The sequence below is a fragment of the Anas acuta genome, chromosome 12, assembly GCF_963932015.1.
Source record: "Anas acuta chromosome 12, bAnaAcu1.1, whole genome shotgun sequence".
NCBI classification, from domain to species: domain Eukaryota; kingdom Metazoa; phylum Chordata; class Aves; order Anseriformes; family Anatidae; genus Anas; species Anas acuta.
Window position 1 is genome coordinate 13198657 of NC_088990.1, and position 26505 is coordinate 13225161.

Consider the following 26505-nt stretch of genomic DNA (forward strand, 5'->3'; position numbering starts at 1 on the left):
GTGAAGGGCAACGCAATCGGTTGCCATTGCAGGCTGCCCGCCAGCCACCCCACTTTTGCCACCAGCCGCACCAGCCATGCCCAAGCAGAGCTCCCCAGCGCCTGGGCTGACGAGGAGACTGGGAAGGCCCTGCCTGAGTGCTGCCCACAGGGCCGGGCTGAAGGGCAGCCCTCGTTACAGGGGGCCCAGATGAGGGTTCGGGCTCCCGCAGCACACTTACATGGTCAAAGAGTGGCAGGAGCTTCTCAGCCAGCTGCAGATCCAGGCCACTGGCCTTCCTCCTCTCCACATGAGCCATCACGTTTTTCAGCACAAGCAGGGCCTTCATCACCACGTCTGTGTTGGTGTCCTGCAGGGCCTCCAGGATGTCTGGCAGCAGGACCTGAATTTTCCTTGCCTGTAGGAAAGACACCATTTCCCTTCCGTGAGGCAGTGAGAGACCACCCTGGGCAAAGGGCTCTGGTTCCTGAGCACCAGCCTCCTGCCTTGCTTCCTGGCAGCGGGGAGGGACGGGAGGGCAGAAGAGCGCAGCCCCAGGCTGCCAACATGGCTTTGCTTGACAATGGCCCACTCACCTTCTCAGGGCTCTCTGACACGATGCAGAGCCCTTTCAGAACCACCAAGCGCATCTCTGGACTTGGGTGCCTCAGGTAGCTCTGGAGGTGCACTGGGTTACCAAAGTCCTCCTCAGAAATGTGATTCTGGGCCAGCATCTGCAAGAAAGAGCAGTGAGAGCCTGGCAGGGCCTGCAGGGCTCCCTGCAGCCTCTTCTTCTCCCACCTTTGGGCAGGGATGGGGTAGCGCCAGCTGGCACCAAAGAGGCACCAGGCGCGGAGAGCTACGGGGGCTTGCCGGCCCCAGGGACCATGTGTCCGTACGTCCTGCGGGAGCTGGCAGTTTGGGGGTAGATGGGCACAGGGCTGTGCCTGTGTGCCTGAAGGGGCACACGTAGCCCTGCTGGGAGCAAGGTTTCATCTGGGAACTCACAGCCAAGCGACGGATGCAGGTGTCTTCAGTGACTGTGGTGCACCAGTCGCACAGCGGCAAGTCTCGCATCATGATGTTTAAAACCTTCTCCAAGGTCCTCGGCATGGCCAGGATCACCTCCCACATGGCCAGGTCAGTGCTGCAAGCCCAGAATACTCTGTCAGTGAGGCTGCCTCAGCCGCAGGGCCACAAACTGGGCCAGCCCCAGAGGACCCAGGCTGTCCTGCAGCCCCTGTGACTTGGGGAGCACTGAGGGCCCAGCCTGGGCAGGCAGGAGGGGGCTGAGCTGATGTTCCCTGGGGGCAGGGGGACTCTGGGCTGCCTTGGACAGCTGGGCTGCTGCAGCCCTGGCTGGCCCAGTAGGGCTGGAACACATTGGTGGGAAGGAGGGCTGTGCTCCTTGGGGATGTCCTGCTCTTTGCCATTGGTGTGGCAAGCAGAGAGTCTCCAGGTGCATCTCCCGATGCGGAACAAGCCCTCAAGGATGTTAAGGCCAGGACCTGTCATGTGGCGGAGAGAACTGCAGCAGGTTCTTGACTTCTCTCCTGGACATCATGTTGGTCAGCTGGAGAAGCAGGGAGTCCAGGCACTGCCGCGCCAATGCCGTGTGGATTCTGCCCAGGTTTCTCCTGATGCACTCCACGATCGTTGGCACCTTGGGGGACAAAGTGGGAATGGTGTTGCCAGCAGACAGCAGCCATTGCCACAGCTGCCACTCAAACTTTGGCCCCTTCCATTGCTCTCTGCTGGCTTCAGGTGGCTTCTGGAGCCCAAGAGACCCCGATGTGCGAGGGAGGCAGGGAGGGAGGCAGGGAAGGAGAGAGGAACAACGCCTGGAAGAGCTCAAGGGCAGGGCCATGGCCACAGGCCACTTACATCTGTCAGCCAGTAGTCAGGGACCTCCAAGGCTGCGTCCAGCACGCTGCAGGCCCCCTGCTTGTTATGGATGCTGGAGTCTTGTAAAGCTTCAAGGGCTGTGAGGATGATGTCCAGCCTCTCAGCAGGGAAGAGGTATATTCCAAACCCCTGTGGGAAGAAGGAGGAGCGAAGACATGCCTCACTGAGTGTCCCAAGGGTGCTGCTTAGCTGAGCAGCAAGGGCAGCTCTGGAGAGAGGGCCCTCGGGGGAAGGGGTGAGGATGGGGCATATGAGGCCAGAGTGCTGGCCCTGCAGGTAACCAGGGCTTGCTGGTGGCCAGGAGGGCTGGAGCTGCTGCCGGGACACAGGGGAGCAGCCTTCGCATAGCCCCAGCCTGGGGACAAGAGGAACCCTCTCACCAGGGCGAGTGAGGCCGTGCCAGCCCCACCGGTTCTGGACCCCTTTGCTCACACGAGATGCCTGCTGATGCTGCGGACAAGATCCCCAGCAAGGCCAGAGCTCATTACCTTGGCAATTTCACACGGAGTTGATGTTATAGAAAATGGAAATCTTGTATCATTCCATATCAGGCGGCCCAGCACATATATTTCCATTCTGTGTTTCAGTGAGCATGCTAAACAGTGGGAAACAGCGAAGAGTCAGTAGAGAAGAGCATCTTTGCCAACAAGCTTGCCAAATGGTGAAAAGCACTTTCACTAGGAATGGCTGAGGAGGGAGGCTCAGACCCACGGCAAGGAGAGTGATGGGCAGGGATGTAAAGCACAAGGTGAGGAGTGCTGGGAGCAAGAGGGACCTCAGGGATGATGCAGAAGGAGGAGAAGCAATGGCGTTGGGTGCCGTGGGGGTAGCAGCGTGTCACAGACCCCCTTCTGCTCGGGGTCAGGATGTGCAGGAAGCCCCCTGACACCTGCCTTTAAGACGGCAGGGAGCAAACAGTCAGGGAGCATTCTGGAGGGCGTCACCATCCCTGGTGATGCACGGCTGGCTCTGCTGTTCACTCCTCGGGGAAGATGCAGTTTGGGAAGTGCTCATCGATTGATGGCTTAGACTGGGGGAGACCACAAAACAGCGTGGTAGGTGATCTGGGGAGGGTTGGGAAGGACAGCAGCAGAGAACTGCTCCTGGACATCAGGTGTGCGTCTAGCTTCTGCAGAAAACGATAGCCAGAATGCTGCAGGAAGCTGCTGTGAGGAGCAGAGGAGGCCAGGGAACCTGGCAGAATTCCGTGGGCAGCCTCCACCAAGCACAAAAACAATCCTTCACAATACTCAGGGAGAACAGGCAGACAAACCAGCAGATGTCTGTGTGCAGATGGACATTGCCCACCACACCTTCTTACCTCTTCCTTCTCTGACGACTGTGTACATGAGATGAAGACTTTCCAAAGCTGAGTGTCTCATGGAATCATCGCCACTGCTGAAAAGCAAGAGGTGGCCCAGCAGCTTGCCCAGGATGGGGATGCACAGGTTGAAATCTGCGGGCTCATCGTTGCCATAGTTTTCAAAGTTCCCTAAGATCTGTTTGAGGAAGGGAGGAGAGACAAAGGGCTTAGTGGAGGCAGAGCCAGCCCCTGAGAGAGCACGGCCTGGGGAGGGAAGAGCAGGGGCAAAGGAGGGACGAAGACCCTCGCTTCATGGTGCTGAGGCCCTCACGTGCGTTGAGGCTTGCCTCGCAGGCACCCTTGCATGGCAGGATGCTCTGGGATGCAGGAAAGGGTGGAAAATCCCTTGTGCCTTACCTTGATCACCAAATACCAGCGGATGAAAGTAATCAGCCTCCCAATCACCTTCACAGCTCTCTCACGCACAGCTGGGTTTTCAGAGCCAGCAAAGTCCAGCATCACCTGCGAGGAGAGAAGTTGCTGGGTTGACAGTGGTCTGCAAATGTGACCTGAGAGGATTCTTTGGAAATTCTTTGCAAATCCCAAACCTTCAACATATTCTGCATCTCTGTGTTGAAACTGGCGATGGGGTAGCTGAATACGAAGTCCTCCAGCATGGTGTCCATGGCTTTCATAGTCTGCAGGGAGGACAGAAGAGCATCAAATTATTTCTGTGGCCCTCCTCACCCCCAGGAGCTGGCTCTGAGCCCCTCGGGAATTCAGGGGTGGCTTTGGGGCTAAAAAGCCGCTGCGTGCAGACCTCCTGCGGCATGGGATCATGCCCGGGAAGGGGAAAGGGTGAGGCTGGGAAAGCAAATCTGGGCCCCGGCCCTGCACTGGTCTCTGGTTGTGTCAGCACGGGGAAGCAAGGCAGCAGCTCAGCAGGACTGGGGGTGCCGGTACCTCACCCAGCACATACCTTGGTGTAGAGCACTCCTTCTGTCTCTGGCATGTCCGACTCCGGAGGCAGAAAGAAGACGCTCTTGCAGCACACGTTCAGGAGTCTCTCCTTTTTGCCATGCAGTGCTGTCGGCATGGTGTTGCTGAAGGAGAGAGAGAGAGGAGCCTGTTGGACGCAGTGCCTTGAGGCTTATGAAGGAGGACACGGACCTCCTTTGGCCAGGCATCCCTGGGAGGGACGGGCAGCCTCCCTGCCAGCTTCAGGGCCACCGGGACATTGCCACCAGGGGCTGGGCACGCACCTGAGGACGGTGACAGTCTCCATGGCCTTCTGCCGGAATTCTGTGCGCAAGCTGTCCACGGGCTCCTTTTCCAGCAGCGCCTGCAGAGCATAAGCAGGATGAGACCTTGGAGCCGCCGGCACCCAGCAGCAGCAGAGCCAGCGCTGCCCCAGCCCTCGCCTCCCAGGGGGCTGGTGCCGGGGGGCCTTGCCCCTTCCCCAACCTGCTGCGCATCCTCTCACCATGATGTTCTCCACCAGCTTATGTTTGCTGCAGAAGCCATGAAAGTTCATCGGCACACCCTTCTCTGTGACACTGCACAGATCACAGATTTTGCTGAGGAACAGCATCTTCTGCTCCTCGTCGTCCTGGCAGCCACAAAGACACCAACAGAGCATTAGGGGGACACCCACGGCCAGCAGGACCAAAGCCTTGAGGGGTCTGGGGCTGTGTGGGACCCCTGGAGGGCAGCGCCAGGAGCACAGCTGTGATGCAAGCGGCTGCCATTACCTTTTCTGTGCCTCTGACATACGCCCTGATGAATTTCACGGCTTTGTCTCTTCTGCGCAGTTTCCATGCCTTACCTGGAAAGGAGGAAAGCAAAGAGTGCTGCAGAGAGGGGCTGAATGCAGGGGTGAGGAGAGGAAGGGCCCCAGCCCCAGAAGGACATGGGGAGGCCGTGGGGATGCCCAGAGGCTGCAGCAGCTCCACTGGGAAGAGAGGCTGAGGGAGCTGGGCTTGTGGAGCCTGGAGAAGGCTGCGGGGGGACCTTGCTGCGGCCTCCCCGTGCCCAAAGGGGCCTCCAGGAAAGCTGGGGGGGGATCTTCATCATGGACTGCAGCGACAGGACAAGGGGTGACAGCTTTAACCTCAAAGAGGGCAGGTTTCTTTTGGACAGGCAGGGATTTCTCTCCTTCACGCCCAGGGCAGTGAGGCCGTGGAGCAGGCTGCGGTGCCCCCTCCCTGGCACTGCCCACGGCCAGGCTGGGTGGGCTTTGGGCAGCCTGGGCTGGGGGGAAGCATCGTGATCACTGAGGTCCCCCCCAGCCCAAAGCGTCCTGGGATTCTGTGGTGCTGCAGAGGAAGCTCGGCCCCGTCAGCCCAAGCGCCGCTTTACCCAGGGAAGGAGTCCTGGAGTCAGGCAGGGGTCTCTGTGTCCCCAACCCTCCCCACCGCATCCCTAAGACTCACTGCGATCCAGCAGCTGCGACTTGTCCTTGCTCTCCTCTACCTGGCTGCTGCCCGCTGCCTGAGCAATGGCCTCTGCCGGCCTGCTGTCCTCTGCCGGCAAAAAGGCCTCGACTGGGGTTCTTTCCTCTGCCAGCAAGCTGTCCTGTGCTGGCCGGTTGCTGCCCCTAAAAGACCAGATCTCCTGCCAGGCCAGCCTGGGCTGCCTGGGGGGCATGCCTCCCTCCTCATCCCCTTCAGAAGCAGCCTCTGGAGTGGGAGAGTTCTTAAATAGAAAACGGCGGCTCCTCTTCGCGGGCGGTTGCGGCATTGTGGGACGTGGGCTGTGCTCGGGGACTCCTCGAAGGCCCTGTGCTCCTGCCCTGTCCGTCACTGCCGTGCACCGACGCTGAGGGTCCGAGCCACGGCTGCGCTCTTATAAGCCACTGTGACACGCGCCTGGGCTGGGTGGGCACCCACTGTGATGTCATTTGGTGACACCCCAGGGTGCTGCCTGACGCGAGTGCAGCCGTGGCTCGGACCCTCAGGCCCTGCTTCCCAGGATGTGGCTGAACACCGCTCGTTGATGGGAAGTAGAGAATATATTTTTTTTTCCCTCTTTCTGTGCTTCCGCGCGGACTGATTGTTTCTTTTGTTTCTTTTTTTTTTTTTTCCTCCCCATTCCCTTTCCCTTTAATTAAACCTTTCTCATCTCAAACCTCGAGTTCTCTGTGTTGTATTTTCTCCCCCTTCCTCTTTGAGGAGAGGGGGAGTGAGAGAGCGGTTGTGGTGGAGCTCGGCTGCCCACCTGAGTAAAACCACCACACTTTGTCCCAGCAGCTGCGGTGCCTTGCGAGGGGCTGGGGCTGTGGTGGCCGTGCCCAGAGCCCTGCAGCAGCCTGTGGAGGGCATTGCCCTGGGGCCAGCCCAGCCTGGGCTGCTGGGCTGGGCTGGGCTGGAGAGAGGGCAGGGTGGTGGGGAGAGGTGGGCAGGGGCCGGGCTGGGCTGGGCAGTGCCCGGCAGAGCACTTTGTTGACTTTGATGACTTTCACCTATTTCTTTGAGGACTGTAGACACCCGTCTCTGTTCACCACCTTGCTCTCATCCCAGCATTTCCATCATTTCACCAGTGTCTCATCAACCCTACCCAGCTGTTCCTTCTCACACAAAGCCATGGTCTGATCACAGACACTCTTTGGGTGACCTCTGGCAACGCAGCACAACACTCTGAGGGACAGTTCTTCCTCCTCGTGGCCAGCACCAACATTCCAAAGTGCACTTTGTGGCGTTTTTTTCTCTCCTACTCTTTTCTACTACAAAAGAAGGCTTCATCAGGGTGGAACCCCTTCCTAAAGTAGGCATCCCAATCCATCAGGCTCCTTGCGGCCTGTCAGCCAACCAGACAGAAGTCACCGCACCAGCATCTTCCAAGCCATGGGCCTGCTGCTGTCCAGTCATGGACTCAAGCAGAAGGGACAGGACAACCCATATGTGGGCCTTCTTTCTGCATGGGTCCTCCTGGGTGTGTAGGCAGAGGGGATCCCACAGTCAGCATGCCAGCCAGGTGCCTTTTGCTGGCCTACCAGGGCCACTGGCAGATGTCAGCCGAAAAGTACCGATCCCAGCTCTAAGTCAAGGGTGACCTGGCACCTACAGACAGAAGTGACCTCTCAGTCCCTTTCTGTGACATGTTCCTGCTGCTGCCCTATCTTCTGCAGGGACAGAAGTGACCTTACAGTCACTGCCACAGTCACATTGCTCCTGCTGGTGCAGGAGTTCCTGAGGCAGAGCTGAGCTCATCAGAGCATTCTCCCCTGTCTCCTCCTTGTGGCCCACAATCTGATGAGATCCATGGCCCCTCACATTCAGCTTTGAGTGCCATGACTGCAGAGCAACCTCATGGTTCCTGCACTGTCCCAAGGGATGACGGGCCTAAAGTTAAGGCTTAGTAGAGGGGCTGAAGGTGAGGAGGTTAATGCACAGGAACAGGGGTTTTGGGTGTTAGGTGTTCATGTATATGATTAGGGACTAGGGCCCACCTTACTGGGTTAAAGATTAAGCAAAGTTTGAATGGGAATGTTTTGGTATTCTTATGTGGGTATCAGGTCTGTGTTTAGGGTATGGACAAGCTTTGTGGTTTAGGGTTTTGTTTAGGTCTCTCAAGCAGTTTCCTAGGGTTAAAAAGAGCATTTTAATGCTAGTGTTAAGGTTAGGGATCAGAGTGATTAAGAGAGTAAAAACAAGGGGAAGGGGCTATGTGATGAATTTTGGCTTCAAGGGATGCGTTGAGGTCAGGCATTAGAGTAGTGGATTCCTGACAGTGTGTACAGTAGCATTTAGGTTTAAGGATTAATGTTGCTGGTTAAAATAGGGCAAGGTCTTTACATGACTCTTTTAAGTCAGTGCTACAGCAGAATCAACATTGCCTGAACCTTCTAGCCTCCCAGAAATCATTGATTTCTGCTGGCTTCTTCTCTCTCCCAAATCTCACATTTCTCCTGGCCAGGCTTCTTCTGACCTCCCCATATCAGTCATCTTCTTAGGGGTAGTTTTCTGATGGCTTTCATGATCTCAGAGTATCTGTCTTACCTCTGTTGGCTACTCCTTTCTTAAGACAGATGCAGCACCGAAGCCAGGATGGAAAAGAACATAAAGGCTGCAGGAACACCCTGCACAATGTGCCCTGCAGCTCCGTACCACCCTAAAAATTTGTTTGCTGCCTCCAACTTTTGGATATAGAATGGCTCCTATGCAGCCAGGGTAACTTTTTCCAGGCCCTCATGCATGGTTCAGTTTACCCCAGGCATCTTGGAGGCAGTGGCCCCCTCTGTGTTGAAAACTGAAAGCAGTCCTGAAGGATGACTTCAGGCAAAAGCTGACACCTCTGACATGACAACCCCTATCCAAGACCTCTTCCTTTATGGGGCCTACCAGGTACTCGGAAAGAGCGGATCTCACAAACTACAGGCACAGCAAGTGCCTTCTGCTTGCCTTTCAGGTACTTTTGCAGATATGAGCCTAATGGCATAGATCCCAGCCAGGAGTCAAGGGATGAGCTGCCAGCTATTTCTCCAAGAAGCCACCTCAAAGGCCATTTAACAGCCATTCACTTCCTGCTGGACTTAGAATTTCTGAGGCACCACCGCCTCATAATATCATACCTACAAAACACCCCCTTTTTGGCCTAGGACCTGCCCAGGTAGAAGTGATCTGATTGTGATCCTTCAAGCCCATGGCACTGCTGCTGGGCTCCCAGACCCTCTGATGCATGTGAACCAGTTCCGTGCCAGTTCTGGGAGGTGCTAGGGCAGGTGGGACCTTGCAGGCAATGTTCCAGCCCCATGACTGTTGTTGGTCTCTCAGCTCCTTGCACACAGCAAAGATCACTCTGACATCCAGATGTTGTGTGCCTGAAGCTGGCCTAGAAGACACTCTGGGAAGCGCCCTCCCAGCCCCTGCCCCAGCCCGAGCTGGCGGTGCTGCTCTGCAGAGCAAGGGGGCTGTGGTGCCCAGGGCACGGGGACACTCTGCAGGGCCATGCTGGGCAGGCTGGGAGGCAGACCCAGCTCATGGGGTCACTGTCATTGCCCAAGGCTGCAAGGAATCAGTCACCAGCCTCCTTTGCTGGGGCTACTGCGTGTCCTGGGGCTGCAGAGCTCTCCTCTGCCTGTTGGCAGCAGATTGAGCACTTGAGCTCTGGTAAATTCACCTTGGACAGGCTCATGCTCTGCGGGCTCCACCTGTTTTATGGGCTCATGCTGCTCCGGCCAATACCCTGGACTCTGCTGGCAGATGCTAATTCCCTCTGCAAGAAACATTAACCTGCCAGCAGTCCCAGCACAGCCCCACAACAGCACTGGCACCAAGCTCCAGGAGCAGCCGGGCCTGGCCCCACCAGCAGGAGAGGGCGGCAGAGGCAAGAGAGCAGCTTGGCATGCCCCAAGCGCTGGTGCTCCCTGGCTGTGCTGCTGGAATGGGACTCTTTTCCTCTGCAAATGGGCACTGCCCCAGCAGAGCCAGACCAGGTCTCAGAGGAAGGACATCAGACAAAGAAGGCAGTGTAGGCTGTTTTATTTCGTTAAAAGTTCACAAAGACCATAATTCCACATGGACAGAGACTCAGTACATACACTAAACACACATACAGAATTGGGAGTGGGACAAAAATGACATTTTATTGGGCAACCTAACCTGAAAAAAACAAAACAAAACACAAAACTAAGTAATACCAGTACTAAAAATACACACTCACACACAAAAAAAAAAAAAAAAAAAAAAAAAAAAAAAAAAAGGGAATATAGGTTGTTCTGTGTAAGTGATATTCTGAGTAATCTGCAGAAACAGACTGTGAAATTATTGCTTCCGAAGCAAATCAAGTCATCAGTTTCCACAAGGCATTCTTGAGGTCCTTGTTCCTCATGCTGTAGATGAAGGGGTTCACTGCTGGAGCCACCACCGAGAATAGAACGGCCACCAACAGGTCCAGGGATGGAGAGGAGATGGAGGGGGGCTTCAGGTAGGCAAACATGCCAGTGCTGACAGTCAGAGAGACCACAACCAGATGAGGGAGGCACGTGGAAAAGGCTTTGTGCTGGTCCTTCTCAGAGGGAATCCTCAGCACAGCCCTGAAAATCTGTATATAGGACAACATAATGAAAACAAAACAAGCAAAGATTAAAGAAAGAGTAAATAAGAATACAGCAACTTCCCTGAGGTAGGCATCTGAGCAGGAGAGCTTGAGGATCTGGGGGATCTCACAGAAGAACTGGGCCACTGCATTTCCAAGGCAGAGGGACAGGGAAAATGTATTGGCAGTGTGCAGGACAGCACTGAGAAAGCCACTGCCCCAGGCAGCTGCTGCCATCTGGACACAAGCTCTGCTGCCCAGGAGGCTCCCGCAGTGCAGGGGCTTGCAGATGGCAACGTAGCGGTCGTAGGCCATGACGGTGAGAAGGGAATACTCTGCTCCAACCAAGAAGACAAAAAAGAAGACCTGTGCAGCACACCCGTGATAAGAGATGGCCCTGGTGTCCCAGAGGGCATTGGCCATGCCTTTGGGCAGAGTGGTGGAGATGCAGCCCAGGTCGAGAAGGGCGAGGTTGAGGAGGAAGAAGTACATGGGGGTGTGGAGGCGGTGGTCGCAGGCTACGGCGGTGAGGATGAGGCCGTTGCCCAGGAGGGCAGCCAGGGAGATGCCCAGGAAGATCCCAAAGTGCAGGAGCCGCAGCTCCCGCGTGTCTGCGAATGCCAGCAGGAGGAACTCGCTCACAGAGCTGCTGTTGGGCATTTGCTGACTTTGGACACAGGTATCTTTGAAGAGGAGAAAAAAAAAATAGAACAGACTTCAATGAGGAAAACCTATTTCATCTCCTGGAAAGCCCACAGATAAGCCTCTCTCTTTGCATGAGAACCTTTCTGCAGCTCTCTTGCTTGAGCTCTGAGTGGTGCTGGCTGTGTGTGACACTGGGAGCAGGGGCTGCTGTGGGCTCCAGAGGAGTCCTTCCTGCTGTGCAGCAGGAGGGAAGCAGGACCATGGGGGAAACTCAAGTGCAGTCCACTTGTCAGATCAATGAGCCATGCAGTCTTTTTGCAAACAACTCATCCGACCACACTGTAGAGCAAGAGAGATTTTATTTGCTGTATTTTCTTATAATTACCCCTGTAATGCTTAGGACACCGATCATACTCGTGTTATGCTGAGAAAAAAACGGAGACAGCTGAGAGCAGAGAAGCCCCAGTCCAAGTGAGGCTGGACAGAATCCTTACCTTGGCCCTGGGGGCCTGAGCAGGATCTCAGCTCTTCCCCCCTAGCCAGGGCTGCCGAGGCCTCACTCCAGCTGCCCACAGACAGACATCCAGCAGCATGGACATGGCCTTAGCAAGGAGGTGTCTTCTCCTTGGGACGCCTGGATGCCACAAGGATGCCACGAGAGAGCTGCATCCTGCTGGAGAGCAGCCTGAAGCCCAGGAAAACACCCCACAGACAGGTGAATATCCACACGCTGGGGTATTCCAGTATCCCAGGCACACAACATGCTGTACCTAGAGGATTCTTGGCCACTCTTTTCCTGCTGATCTTGGCCAAACTCTTCTTTCCCCCGCCTGTGCTCACAGACCGCATCCCATGCGGCTGTGCTCAGCGCTGCCCTGCAGCACCCTGCCACCAACAGGGCCCTGCCAAGGGGCACCTCCATGCAGCAGGAGCTATGGGGCAGCTGACAGAGAGCCCTGCATCACCAGCAGGGTGTTCGAGGCTTCTAGGGTGTCAGGGGCACTTGGCTTAGGCCACTCCAAGGGGCTTCTGCCAGACTTCCTCACCTCGCAGTGCAATCCAGCAGGACTCTCACAGCCTACTGCATTGCCCACCGCCCTCCCAGAAACAAGACCCAGCAGGAGACCCTTCTAGGAGCTGCAGCTGCATGGCCCTGCAGCCAGAGACTTACCTTGTCAAGGGCTGTGCAGATTTCTCCTGCAGGCAGCTCTCAGCACCCTCCCACTCCCAACTGCCTCCAACCCCTCTCTCCTCTCCTCTCCCCATGGGGGTCAGAGCCCCCAGCCCTTCTGCGCTGTGCAGAGGAGCTGCTCCTGGGCAGAGCTGTCTCTCTGCACCAGGGCCCTCTTGCCAGGAGCTCTCCCTGTCCCAGGAGCCCAGCCCAGATCAGCAGCAGAGGCATTGGAATCAGCCCTCTGGGGGCTTTGGCGATGAGCCCATGAACCTCAGGCACTGAGAGTGAGTTGAAGAAATCTCTCAAGAAACCCAAGGCAAATGCAAGTTTCCTGCAGTGTCCCCCTGAGGGGGGACTCTGCTGGCACTGACACAGCCTCCCTTGGAGCTCATTAGAGCAGAACACTGGAGGCAGTGAGGACAGGTAGACAAATGTGAAGGTGACACTGATGTATTGAAAAACAGGCTTTGACCCCAGGCTCCTGGGAAGGGAGATCCTTTCCCTTCACACAGGAGCTCAGGGCTCTTCCTGGGCAGTAGGAGATGGGGATGTCCATGGCCCAGTGCAGGAGAAGGGTACGACTCCTGCCTGGTTCATGGCTGGTGAGGAGGCAATGAGACCCTGGTGCTTTAACAAGAAGCTGCCTCCTCATAGGCCTCGCTGTCAGAGACAACAGCCCTAGCCATTGACACACAGACCTCAGGCCTGTTGGGACTTTCAGCCTTTCCAGTGTGCTTGCTCCTCTCCACACCAGGCTGTCCAAGAGATTCACAGACCTGCACCTCTTTCCCTGCTGGCTGTGTGGTGTCTCATCAGATCGGAGCCGAGCACGGTAACTTACATTTTCTTGGTGGCCATGCTCCTCATAAGGCAGCTCTGTAGGAAGTTGGCCTGGTTCCTGGTGAGCTCCTGGTGAGCTCGTATGGCATCCCTCGTGGTGCCCAGGCCCTCCTCCTCCTGGGCACTGCTCACTCAGCAGGGTCCCAGTCTGCCCTGATGTGTGGGGTTCCTCTTCCTCTGGTGCAGGATGAGGCTTTTCTTCTTGTAAATGTCAAGAGGTTTCTGTAGGCAAAATCCTGCAGTTTCTCAAGGTTCCCCTGGACAGATGCTCCATTCTGTCAGCCTTTCATGTCTGCAGGCAGACGTTTCAACCTTCGTGTGATTGTGCTATCTGTGACAAGTTAGCAGTATCAGGAGTTGCAGAAGAGTTTGGATAATAAAGGAGTAACCAGTTGAACGGAATTGCAGTACAGAGTCACAGAAGGCTAGCGGATGGAAAGCTGTCTGTTTCCACAAGTTATGATATCTCCCCTCCCTGGCACATTATTCTAATGACAAAAACAAAACAACAAAAAAAACCTACATAGTCACTGCTAGAAATGTGTAAACCAGTTAAACACACTTTATAAAACCTTACAACAATATTACATTTTTACTGAAACAATCACAGGAGCAATTTCACCTGTACTTACTATCCAGTCATCTGAGCACAAACAGCCCTGAGATTTATGTACGAGTGGAAACATAATTTCTATTATCTCCGACATTAAACTTGGCAATGGAAAATCCCGTGCCTGGAGTGCAAAATCAATTTCAATAACCAGAATAGCAAGAAGTCAAAGGCAGAACTTGGAAAGGACACAAGTTTCTCAAATAGCCAGCCAGCCTCTTCTATTAGGGGGATGCCACTGGGATAGGATGGGATGGGCAATTGGATATGCTGCCTGGCTTTTTTCTCTCAGCGTGAAATATTGCTGTAGCTACGTGAGGCTGGTTCAGGATCACAGTAACGTGTCTCAAACTTGGTCTTCCCTGTCAACCCACATGCTCGGGATATAATAATCAGAAGAGAAACCACCAAACCACAAGACTTTTCGTTGCACCCAGATTTGGATCTTCTTCCAAGATCCATTTCAGCCCGATTTACTGCAATTACAAACCTTTGCCTTAAACATGACATGGGAGGCTTTAAATCTCTTTCCACTGTTGAGGCTTGAGGTTGACGGAGGGGAGCATTATCATGCCTGTAAGGACTCTGGATATTCCCATTTGCAAGCAAAATACCAGCTCCCCACCCAACTACAAACTGTCACATTGTGCTGTGGTGGCAAAACTCAGAACTGGGTTTGACAAGCCATGATGCCACAGGCACCTGAATGGAGGATTTGATCCCAGCTCAGACGCTACGACACGAGCTCTCTGGAAGTAAAGATGGGCTGACACTAGGACACCTTTGCTCTGCGAAGGCAAACCCTTCACCTTCCATCACAAACGGGTTCCTTCCCTCCTGCAGTGAATTCAGGAGTCAAGCAGAAAACCAGCTATCTCAAAGTTTATCAAAAAAAGGCGGATAAGGGACAGCGTATACCAACACTCCTAAAAGAAATAGCAAAAAACTAAGTGCTACTTTCAGTGCAAGAATATGCACAAGTGACAATGAGCTGAGACTCTGCCATGAACTACAATCAGCAAGAAATGAGGCAAAGGCCTGGGCCACCCTCCCAGCTCCCCTCACTCATGTCCCTGTGATAACCAGCAGCCAGTGTTGTGGAAAAGGAGAGAGACTCCTGAGTGATCCTTCCTAATAGATTCGTCTTTTATCATGTTTTCATGACCTTTGTAAAAGGCAATTTAAATTCTAATTGTCCTGCGAGCACCACAGGAATCAATTAGTGACAAGAGATGTTAATTGTGCAGCCAGGGAGGAGGCATTGCTAGGCTGCTCGGCTCCAACACGGGGTTAAGAGCCCAGAGGGATGCTGGGATGGTTTGGGCTTTAATCAGTCCTCCCTTTTTAATAGTTTCCATGTTGTGCTGCAGTTGTCAAGGTCCATTAGTCGCAGGCAGCGCTGAATGAAGCGGTGGCATCCTCCCCCCGCTCCTGCGCTCCGCAAGCACACGCACAAAGGATCAACACGCACTGCCATGGAGAAAGCAAATCCTAAAACCTCCTCTTTTTGTTCTCACTTCCTTCCCTACAGACCCTGCATAGAAATCAGGCCTTGGGCAGTGGCTATTACACACTAAATGCTTAATGTTGGTGGACTGTAGGGGAAGCAGACACATTTCTCTCATCTCAAGATCCAGCCAGAGCCTCCCATGAAAAGCAAATGCTCCTCTCTCTGCACCAGGACGCACAGCACTTCTCTCCTGAAGGCCCTGGCACTGTTCAGCCTGTCCCTTGAAATGCCAGACGAAGGTCACGCTGAATGCCCAGTATCTGTACTGCACAGGCATGAATTGGGAAAATGTGTCTGAGCCAGAAGCAGAATACGTGGCCTGACAGACTGCCCAACCCATCCTGGCACGGGGACATCTCAGGCAAAGAGAGCTTGGCACAAGCACATGGGCATGCCTTGGGATTCGTCGTTTGTTACCTATTTCTCACCAGATGCGAGTGGTCCCACCCTGCACCTGCACCATCTGGCTCATGGGCAGCTGTGCCAGAGGAGTTAGGCAATGATTCAGAAGTCCTCAGCACCTCCACAACACATCGCATAACTTCATGCTAGGAAAGCTTATGCTGTGCGAGGTCATGCATCTGGGAGAGTTAAATCCCCCAGAAATAACAGCCCCACCACTATTAAACACCATCACAGACCATTACCATCACCCACTTAGTCAACCACCAACCTCAGATGATGCCTTGGGGAAGTGCTGTGCCAGCCCCTGGGGAATCTGTGCTTTTCTATTATATGGAATTCACACTTCAAGATCTCACTTTCCAACTCCACATCGCCAGGGCCTTCACAAAGACAAGAGAAAGGCATGCCCCCTTCGTTGTAAACAAGTATCTGATCAGAGAAAAACTGCAGCACAAAAGCACATTGGGGTTAGATTTTTCTTTCAAACCTTTATTTGTACTCACTCGCATGCTCAGTCACCCATTAGCTCCTGAAACTGAACAGGATCCCACCTACGAGCTCTATTTTATCGCGGATCTGACACACAGAATTGCAGGCTCGCTCCAGCCATGTTCCTTCTAAGGCTCTAAACCTCTGCCTTCAGCCCCCCCTGTCAAAACTCTTGATACTTCTAGGCTCAAACCCCACAGCCACAGCCGAGCCCTGCATTTCTGCACCAGTCCCTGACCATAGACACAAAATCTCCTCCCCTCCACCCTGTCCCCTTCCGTGGCACCGACCTTCCTTTAGCCATCCAAACTGTCCAAACTGGGGACACGTCCCAAGGCTGGGGCAGCTCTATCCTGCCAATACCACCCTCTTTCCAGATGATGTCTAGTATTTTTCTGACAGTCTTGAGCTTTTGTGAGCCATGACTCCTTTACTCATTCTTTGCTGATCATCTAAATAACTCACTGCCTCGAGGACCCCATGCTCAGCCTATTTGCTTTCCTCTCTGCAAATCCAAGAGGAATTAAATCAGCCTGTGCTAGTCATGGGGCATTGCTGCAGCACATCCCAGCACGTTCCCGTTCACAATGGGGCAGTCAGTGTTCAAGGTAGAACAGGCCACCCCTCTACATAGCCATTTGCACCCCAAAAACAGCGTTCCTGCCCAGGACATTAACCTCTTCTGCAAAGTGTGCCCACTCCTAGTGCTTCACTAGGATGTTTAATTACTTCTGACTCTGCTCAAAGCACAGTAAATGCTTTTCTTGGGAATGCTTTCCCCATGGACTCTGACTGCTTTATTTTGTCTGTGCCACACTCTCTAGCAGCCTCTGGAATAGGAGACGGGGACTGTTTTTGTAAGGAATGCTGAGCACTACAGGACACCACTGCCATACATCCTAGCCAGATTGTCACTTTGCCAACTGAGCTTTAGGCACCCAACCTAGAAGAAAGGAGAAGAGAGGACCTCTGTCTGTGAATGTCTCAGGACATCTGCTCCCTGGTAGCAGCATCAGAACCAGAGGTCCCTCCCTGAAACTCACTCATGAACATGAAGCTAAGCATAGCTTTGGCCACTGCAATTTAGAAGAGGTTTGAGACTCAAGCCAGAGGGCCAGCACGAAGCCTGGCATTAGCATCTCACTGAAATTTCTGAAACATCTTTCCTCTGCGTGGAACCCAGAGCTTCATAGCAACACAACAGACTTCTGTGGCACAAATGGGAACACAAACTGGCAGGTGAGAAGCACAATCCCCAGGTGAGGTTCCTCCCATCCCTTGCCAGCTAGTCCTTTCCAGCTGCCACATTCATTTGCCTGAGCAGTGGAACAAAGCCAACTTCGCTCCCATCAACTTTATGAAATATAATTAGTATTTTCTCTACTCATTCTCTGTCCAGAAGATCCACAATCCCTTTTTTGCATTTCCATAAAAAATAATGCATTTTGTTCTGCTTCACAAGGCCCATTGCTCACCTGCCCACATCTCTTTCAGACTCCACTAGTCTTCATTTCTTCCACCAGCACAATCATTTCATGCCTTCTTCTCTTTCTTTTGTTATTTAGGAGACTGTGGACACATTTTATTGCTGAGATTTACAAAACAACTCAGTCAACCTTCATATAACAGACTGATGCGGCTCTAGAAATGGGAAGGAATGATGGTGTTGTTTGGTCACCATACCACAAACGACTCTGTAGTCCCAGCTGATCAGTCTCAAACCCAACGGGGAGGTTCATCTCTTGAGCCCCACATCGCAGAGCCCTTCGGGATTCAAGGTGCTGTACATACTCCTGGCAGAGCCAGAACTGAGCTTGTTCTGGTGCACTGCACTAGCTCTGTGCTGTTTGAAGTCCTCATATAAAATTAGCATACAGTAAGCCTGATCTTTTCAAACCAAACAGGAAACAAATGTTCTCCAGAGGATCATGACAGAACCAAGGAAAATAGGCTCATATGTCAAGAGATTCCCAGAGGCATCAGTTCCCCATGCCTAGAGATCAGCTGAGAAGAGGAACTCCCTCTGGAGGTTGCTAATGCCTTCCTCTGCTTTTCAGAAATGATGACAAAGCCAAGCTTGCTCTCTTCCTTTTCCCCTTTATTCATTCACACCAGCATCTGAATTGCATGCTAACGCAGCCAGCACTATCTGTGAACGTTCGGGGGAAGGCAGGAGGGCTCCAATCAAACCTGCCGTCTCGGCAAAGGGTGCATTCACAGCTAATCACTCAGTGCAAAGGGAGAACCTGGAGCATAAGCTGCTGCCAGACGGGAGCTGAAGTAAAGAGCTGCTGTACAGAGGTGCCAGAGGAAGCCTTTTTCATGGCTCAGCAACTTCTAACACTTACTTCCATAAATCTAAGTTAGCCTGCATATATTTTACCATCAAATCTGCTAATAATATGTATTAAGTGTACCTTATAGAGAGAGTTACCATATATATGTGCTGTTAACAGAAAAAATAAAGAGCATCATACGTACCTACATCTTACATATCTAATTAGCAGACATTACTCCAGACACACCTGATTTTATCTATGCCTTTAGTATTCACTGAGCATACCTTAGGGGTCCTGATATTCCTAATCCTAAATGTAATCTTTAACCTCCATTTTAACTCCCCAAAATTGTTGCCCTGAATGCCTCCTGTGGCGCTGTTATTTATTCACAGTTAAAGACAGCATTATTTCATCAGCCCGTCTACCTCTTGCTCTCCTGATTCTCTCTATTCAGAAGCTGCTTTGCTTCTTTCCTTTTTCGCTCACCTGGAATAGTCTGTAATGGCTCCCCCATGGATCCTCACTACCCACCTGTCTCAGTCCAAGCGTGATGGTTGGAATCAGGTCCCTTGCTGAGAGCACTGACTGGTGTTTCTCATCAGCTGAACTATGCTTGAGGCAGGTGCTAAAGCTTCACCAGCTTTTGCCTTTTTTCTCCTCTGCTCCTAACTAGAGGGATCCTGTAAGGAAAAAAGAGACGCCCAAGTTCACACACACAGTGTGGGTACCTTCAGAAACATACCAGAACCAACATCTCAGCAACAAAACTTCTATTTGACTAGACACATTAGAAAGAGACAGTGAAAAAACAAGTAGCAGTTATGAGAATTGGGCTAAAGAGAGGGAGGCCAGCAAGACGGGAATTTCATTTGCCAAGTAGGAACTTAAACTGATTAGCTTCAAAGAGCCTGGAGTGAATGTTGACATCAATTTGACTTAAAGCTGCTATTATTTTTCAAAGCCATTTTCACCAGCTGCCAGAAAACACAACCACATTCAGAAGCTACAAGAAAACCTATCAGCTTTCAAGCAGCTGAGCTGCAGCCAGTTTCCCATGATAGCATCTGGCACTGACTGCATCAGAACCGTGTCATCAGAGCATGGAGCACCAGCATTTCCCTTTCCAGTGTCAGGCCTTGCCCTGGTACCCATCATGTTCGTCGGCATCTCAAGCTTAGCCAGCGCCAGCCTGGCACTCAGCACGTACCTTACAGTCACTTACAAGCCACCAAGGCCAGCAGCAGGCGTGCTTCCTGTGTTGGATCTTTGTAGGCTACACTAGCACCAGCCATGCCTGTACCAAGGCCATATAGCCCTGAGGTTGCCGTGACTGAGTCTCCTGCTGAAAAAGAAACAACAGGAAAATTTGGATATCTCAGCAGAAATGTGGACCATTTCTGCTCTGGACTGAGAATTGAGCCTGCCACGAGGCAGCCAGTGGAACAGACCCAAGTATATGAGAAAACCACGTGAACACACCAGTCCTACTGGACCAAGCCCTGGCTGCTATTGTACTTCCCCAGCTCTCACTGACAGCAGGGAGAAGGTTACATTAATTTGACCATGACAGATGGTTTAGGATTTGAGGGCTGGTACTGCATTTCTGAAAGACTATTTCTGACAGTCACTGTCCAGCCTGCTCAAGCCCATCAACTTGCGTAAGACAAAAAGAGTTGAGACAAGTCCCACGATGCACAGATAGTTGGCCAAATTGTCATGTTTTCTCTTCATAAAGAGCAATGTCAGAGTTTTAGGAAACCTGGGAAAAGGGAAAAGAAGGAAATGCAATAGCCACCATTTCAGCTCTCCATGAGCCACCTGAGAGCTCCCCAGGACAAATGTGGTCTCTACAGCTTAATATGAACAGTGCATATGCTCTGGATTGAGGAAAAAAAAAAAAAAGGCAAAATATAAGAGCCAGACCAGTGTGCTACACAAAGTCTTCCCAACAGAGGCAGCGCAGTGGCCATCTCTGCTACTCAGGCTGTAGAGAAGCAAACACAAAATGGCAGCAATTTCTAGCAGAGCTGTGGAAGAGATGTGAATGTCTTTCAGCGAGAGGGAGACAGCTCCACCACAGCATCCAGATGGCCATGCATGAGAGGGAGTCTTAGCACTGGAGAAAGACCTGGGCTTGGCAATGTCTAAAGCAATGCTTTAAGAATATGCTGGGACACCCAATCTTTTTCTGGAAACCAAATTGCAAGGAAATGGAAGCACAGGGCACTGACTGAAGAGAGCTGACATGAGCTTTAAGAGGCTGATCTTAAAGCTTCTTTCATTTATATCTCCACAAATGTAAGAGCAGAGGAGCTCTCTGGGTTGCTGTCCCTTCAGTAAGTGGTACACCCTTTATATTGCTCCTAAAATTGACACGCTTTTTGCCAGTTTGACAAGGAGGCCCACATTTTGTTAGGAACTTGTTTGTGAAGCTCTGCTTTGGGAGTGGAAAAGTGATGGGGCACACAACCCCTAGCCAAACCAGCCAGTCTGGGAGACATTCAGGTCTGTCCCCTGGTGGTAAATACAGCAGACATCTCTATTGGCAATCCTCTAGCCTTCTGACATGCTCTGCCATGGTCAAGAAACATGTTCCTACAACTAAACACATAATTAAAATGTAGTTTGTATGTGTGCACAGACAGAGAAAAATGTTCTCAGACTGACAAGATGGAAGAACAAGATGTGGCTTGAAGCAAAGAGAAGGAAACACCTCGCTGAGGAAACAGAAAATTGTTTTAACAGCAACAGCCACTGGGTGGTAGAGTCTGCTACCAAGAGATGTGGTCAAGAAGGCACTGTTGCAAGGAGCCAGCAGAAGCTTAGGTAGAGTAGTTAGTAATGGGGCTGGCACAGGGAAATCCTGTAAGTCCTGGAGGTCAGATATATCCTAATGATCCCTCCCAGCCCCACCCTCAAGACATCTACACAAAGATAGTAGAAAGCATGGGTGGTTGGAAGGAGTGAGTGAGCAGGGTTACAATTAATGCCCTGATTAAACAGATGCAAGATGGGTAGCACCTGGGATCAATATTTCTATTCATTTACAAGCATAACAAGGTTAGAAGGGTGAGCAGAGTAAATACACTCATTTACAGTTTTTTAAAAACAAAAAGTTATTTTAATCTTCTGGGTAATTAGCTATGCAGTCAACATTAATCACAACCGCAGCAATTATTTGAAGTATTTGATTAATCAATCCAGAGGAAAAACAGAGCTAGGCCAAACCACCTTTGCTGCACAGCCCTCTCAGGCTATCAATCAATAGAGGTGCTGGCTTTCAGAAACACACCACATTTCCTGCTGGCTCTAACATGCCACGCTCCCTGGATGGATGGATATAACAATACGATAGCTGCGGTCCAAATGGGGTAGATGAAGACTAGGACGTTTCCAAATTGAACTACAGAGCATTTACTAATGCGAGGCTTGCTGAGCCGTGATTCTCATCACTCGTGGCCCTTCAGCCACTAAAGGACATTACAAACATATTGCTTGCACAGACCTGATAGTACACCTGAAATTACCACTATGGGACAGTGCAGGTCAGACAACATGGGCAGAAGAGCTAAAACTCTCAACTCTATCCTTCTCACCCGTAATCAGAATAATTATTTCTATTAAGGAAGAATCATGAGCCTAGGAAATTGTCTTAATATTAATATTTGAAATTCACATTAGAAAAAATCAGGGGTATTGATTATTTCTTGGCTATTTTCCCTTCTAGTAATCATGTCACTGTGGAATTCCAGTTTATAACTCCTGCTACTGGTAGCAGCGATCTTCAGTTTTGTTCCATTAAGTTCACAGACTCTCGGAAAACTACCCTAATCAAATTTCAGTGCCTTTTTGAGAATGCTCACACCTCCCGGCACACAGCTGGTAATGTGCTGTATTAAAGTACATTCTCATCTGGTTTTGCTCTGGATTAGGCTGCTGCTTTCAAAAATGCAAATGTTAACACCCAGAACAAACTTGGCTTGATGATGTTAAGCTTATGTGTAAACTGAAATGCAGCAGACTTTCATTACAAGAACTCAACCATTTATAAGGCACTTTTAATGTGGCACATTTTAAAAAACAAATATTGGAACATTCAACCTGTATTTTGTTGTTTTTCTTCCCATCTAGCACTTTCACTGCAGCATATAAATGAAACTAACATTTCTTTAACACAAAAATAGGAAACAATCAAAAATCTTTGGACTGCCACAACTCTTGCAGAAAATCAGTGTGCCTCATGGTCATGGTAATGCAAAGTTCTGAGGCATGCCCATCAGTTAGCACTCTTCTAAATACAAATCAGGTGAAAGGCAGGCATTCCAGTGTGCACAAAAGACACAAAACTACCACACAAGGGAGAAGCACACTCCCAAATTTTTGTAGAAACTGTCCCAGCCATGCAAAGCCAGGAAATTCATACTCAAATGTAGAGGACCCCCTATAAAAAGAGAGGTGGTGTCTAGGATAAGCCAGCACAAGCATGCGTCTGGTAATACCACTCCAAGTTTTGAGTCTGCTCTTCAAGCAGCATATTTCCTACAGCTGGCATGCAAAATACTGTAATAGTGAAGAACGTCCCATTTTGATTTAAATGGATGCATTTATTTCCAAATGGGAGACCATAAGTTAAACAAACACATTTCTCTTTGCACATGAAAGCATTGTTTTGTCACAGATGTACAGTATAATACATTTATTTGCTCAATTGTTTTGTATTTGTAAGGCACTGCCAGTTATTTGGATGGGTTTGTAAGGATGAAGCAAATTGCTCTGTGGGGCTCTATTCAGGGAACATAATATTCCCACAAAAACACCATAATTCTGCACGCAGCAACACAGACTACCACGACACTGCAGCAGCTGGCAGGGTGGATGCAGTTAGCATTATCAAAACCAGCATGGCAACTGTACTCCAGAACCCCCTTACATGCATAAATTAACAATGAATGTACATTGATTAACCCCCACCCTGACTCCAAGGAGCCCTGCTTTCCCTGCAATAAATCTTTGAACCTTACCACAGTTATTTTGTCAGCTGACAAGGCCTGGGGAACATTTGAGCTTTTCCTTGAACCACTGCGTTGGCCCAACCCAGGCCTCATAGCCCTGCTTGCTTAAGTGCAATAATACTAAGCCAATATTATGGTTAAATCACAGCCTCTGGTCACCATCACTCTCCTAAAATCTATTCTGTTGTATCAAACTCTGAGGTATCTTCACCACCCTTTGCTGCCCCAATGTCCTCAGGCTTCTCAGTCCATTCAGCAGCTTCCTCCAACCACTCCCCACACGTCCAGCCTCACGAAACTTGGCCAGAGGCCTTCCTATCCATCTCCGAGTCCTTCTGCTTACACAGAACGGTGAAGAAAACAGCAAAGATGTGTTCTGAGTGCAGGCTGGCTAACTCAAGTTAGTTAACTCAGGGTAAAGTAGGAATGAAGACAAATCAGCTTACATGTTAGGTGCTTGAGAGTACAAGCCTGTCCTGGAGGCACAAGTACAGCACAATATGGTAATTCCAATTTCAAGTCAGGTTCAGTATCACAAAAGACAAGCTGAGTGCTATGCCTTTAGCACATGTAGGTGGACAGGCAGGTTCACACCGAGCACAGAAAGCAATAATGAAGACGCAGAGGCAGGCTGAATATCTAGATCAGATAGGATGATAGGAAAGCCTCCTGTTTTACTACCGCCTCTCTGAAATATCCCTGCAGTTTTCCATGACAGCTGATTTGACCTTTAACTGAAGGCACATCCTCACTTAGTGGCTAGCTGCTATGGGTCACCTAAGCCAGGTATCTAAGCTGTCTAAGCCAGGCTTCACTCTTCATAGTAATGACTCTTCTCTGCGTATGAATGTGCTTTTGGGTGCTGCTTCTGCTGTCAGATGAAGCTCAGTTTGAGCAAACTCCATGCAGCCTGGTTTAGATGAGCAGGTGCAATGAAATTGAGCAAGAGAAAAATTCTGCATCAGCAGGATTATCAAGAGAGAAATAGTAGAGAGGGGAAGAGAGAGGAGGGGGGCCTTAAAGAAACAATCACCACTTGTTTCACATACGTTATCTGCTACAGATGCAGACTGTCTGCCAACCAGTACGTAAACCAGAGCTGTCAGTGCTGAGGCTGGGCTTGAGCATATGGCAGATTCCCAGGGGAGGCTCCTGGGACGAGAGCAGAGAAGACTGCTCAGTGGAGGACAATTTACTCAGATGGACTCTCCTGACACTTGACCAAGAGTTGAAAGCTCTGTGAAGAGGTCTCATAGTGATGCTCAAGACACCAACCTCAAGGCCTGATCTCTTGGAACCTTTTCTCCAGCTACAGGGGGGTTGTTCAGGCTCAGGAGGCTCTAAGCCCATCCGTTCACCTGTTTGCATGCAGCCTCATTTGCAGCTTCTCTTGATGAAGCAATAACTCATGACCTCAGAAAATTTACTACTTAGAGCATTGACAGATAATAATAAATGCTAATAACACCAATGCTGAAGGGAATTTGGGCTGAGAAGAAATCTCAGCTTTCTGGATTCTTTTTTTTTTTTTTTTTCAGGACCATTTTAATTTTGGCCTGTCACTTCAAGGAATGGAAGTGGATTCCAGTGGGATCCAGGGAATGGCTATTCACTGGGTGATGATAACACAGCACCCTAATCATGGCCATAATCGTTTTGTAATATACATTGTGGCTGAACATCACTGGAAGAGAGTAAAATAAGGAAAATAAGAAATCCTGCTGGCAGAGTCCTCAGGGAGCCCTTAAAGTCTGCCTTTGCTGAAGCTTGGCGGTGGGGGCAGGCAAAGGCAGTGTCGCTGTAACAGGATATAGCTCTTTCAAAACGCTTGTCAGCCCAGCTCTCTAAGCTCTTTGCAAAGGTAAGTCAGACCATTATCCTTGTTTTCCACATCCCCATGTGGTTTACCCCAAATGAACCACCCCCCAGAGATGTGCAGCCCATCCTGCCTGATTGCCAGCCTGACAAGAGGTCACCTGAAGGGCAGCAGTCTCTGACCACCGAGATGACAGTGAGCAAACCCCATAAAAAGCCTCGGAGTTGGGATGATTTTCCTGATGCTGGTTATTTCCTAAGTCGTTCCAGAGAGACTGAGAGCCATCAGAGGCCCACACGCCAGTAGGCCTCTCGGGACAGGAAGGCAGTGTGTGGGTAGGCTGACCCCCCTGCCACTTGCAGCAAAGAGGCTAATCACATCGAAATAACTCCTCTAGGAACAGCAATATTTGTCAGATTATCTGTGCATTTGCTAGCAGGGTGCATGAGGGTGTTGCAGATCCAGCCAGCTAATTCACCAAATTCAGTTTCACTCTGACACCAGGCTGGTAGAAGCAGGGAAGAAGAGGCAAGGTAGTCGGTGTGCCTGGATGGAAGCACAAAACCAGGTGAAGTCAATTCCCTAAAATATCTGAAGCATTCTTAGAACACAGTTGTTGTGATGCTGCTTGAAATACAGCAATATCATATGGTGATCAATAGGGATTGAAAATGTGTCAGTTTCACAAAACACCTCCTTGTTTCAAAATAGACCATTAAGAACCCAGAAAAAAACAGAAGTGAAATTATTCACAGCAGTTAAAACAATTGAAATTGAACGTCTTTTTGTTTCTGAAGTTCAAGTTATTACATGAATTCATGTCTGAAATGAGCAAATGCAAAAAAAAAAAAAAAGCAATCCATCACACAACACTGTGTTTTACGCCGGGTGACCACTAAGGGTCTCTGTTGCTTAATGTGGGACACAGCTGAGATTTTTCTCCCTCTGTCATGATGTTTTGTCATCCCAATCCATCCCTTCCCCCACCCACGCTACCTAACTGCCCCACACCCACCCCCAAACACCAAACCACTGCCACCTGACATCACCTCCTGCAGTCAGAGCATCTGTAGAGGCTCAATAACACGTGCATGCATGGGCAAACACACCTCTTCCCGGAGGCAAACACGTCCTTTCTTCTCAGAGCCTGCAAGCATCGATGCAATACCCAGGCTCATGTGTGGATTCCAGCATCACACGTCTGGGTGTGTGGACTGCAAACGAGAATGCCAGTGGTTAAAAAGCATGAACTTCAAGCAACCAGTAGGTAATTATGGAGGGACGTGTCTGTGTGGCTCAGCTCCAACATCAACAGAGGGAAGAGCTCTGCCTATTGAGTCATCAGCAACATTTCCTTCCAGCCCTTGGGTTTTCCCTGACAGGACTCCCCTGCGGGTTCTGCCCAGACCCACAATGGCTGAGCTCAAAAGCTGCTGAGCTCACAACCCAAGGGAATGGGGTTTCAGCCCTGCACAGCTCATAAAAATTTCCAGGCCACGACTG

The 26505-nt window shown here is 50.9% G+C and overlaps 2 protein-coding genes and 1 long non-coding RNA gene across 11 annotated transcripts in view; all 3 read right to left on the bottom strand.

Moving 5' to 3' along the window:
- Positions 1-576: 576 nt before the first annotated feature.
- On the bottom strand, positions 577-1244 carry LOC137862999 (uncharacterized). Its single transcript, XR_011100616.1, has 2 exons — positions 988-1244; positions 577-713 (listed from the first exon to the last, which is right to left on the bottom strand). It is a non-coding gene; the product is annotated as an uncharacterized lncRNA (long non-coding RNA).
- Positions 1245-3488: 2244 nt separating this feature from the next.
- LOC137862998 (maestro heat-like repeat-containing protein family member 7) lies at positions 3489-4792 on the bottom strand. Its single transcript, XM_068695760.1, has 5 exons — positions 4671-4792; positions 4450-4529; positions 4167-4290; positions 3796-3885; positions 3489-3709 (listed from the first exon to the last, which is right to left on the bottom strand). The coding sequence occupies exons 1-5, from the start codon at positions 4776-4778 to the stop codon at positions 3515-3517; spliced, it is 597 nt and encodes a 198-aa protein (XP_068551861.1). The 5' UTR covers positions 4779-4792; the 3' UTR covers positions 3489-3514.
- Positions 4793-9649: 4857 nt separating this feature from the next.
- Positions 9650-26505, bottom strand: part of LOC137863366 (olfactory receptor 14C36-like) — a 30826-nt gene continuing 13970 nt past the window's right edge. For 2 of the 9 annotated variants that reach the window (XM_068696465.1, XM_068696463.1), the window contains exons 2-5: positions 18706-18854; positions 12883-13369; positions 11362-11552; positions 9650-11206 (exon numbers count right to left, since the gene is read on the bottom strand). In XM_068696465.1, the coding sequence (XP_068552566.1) occupies positions 9968-10882 (915 nt within the window). In that variant the 5' untranslated portion in view covers positions 10883-11206; positions 11362-11552; positions 12883-13369; positions 18706-18854 and the 3' untranslated portion in view covers positions 9650-9967. Of the gene's footprint in view, positions 11207-11361; positions 11553-12882; positions 17465-18705; positions 18855-19381; positions 19934-26111; positions 26217-26505 lie in introns of all 9 variants that reach the window. The other 7 variants (XM_068696466.1, XM_068696462.1, XM_068696460.1 and 4 more) reach the window with 7 other exon arrangements.

What these genes read in the sequence shown, in the direction of transcription:
- LOC137862998 (XM_068695760.1), bottom strand. Translation starts at nt 4,778, where the DNA reads ATGCTGTTCCTCAGCAAAATCTGTGATCTGTGCAGTGTCACAGAGAAG. An exon ending in AGCTGGTGGAGAACATCATG is followed by an intron (nt 4,530 to 4,670) that starts GTGAGAGGATGC and finishes TATGCTCTGCAG; the next exon opens with GCGCTGCTGGAAAAGGAGCC. An exon ending in AAGGAGTGCTCTACACCAAG is followed by an intron (nt 3,886 to 4,166) that starts GTATGTGCTGGG and finishes TCCTCCCTGCAG; the next exon opens with ACTATGAAAGCCATGGACAC.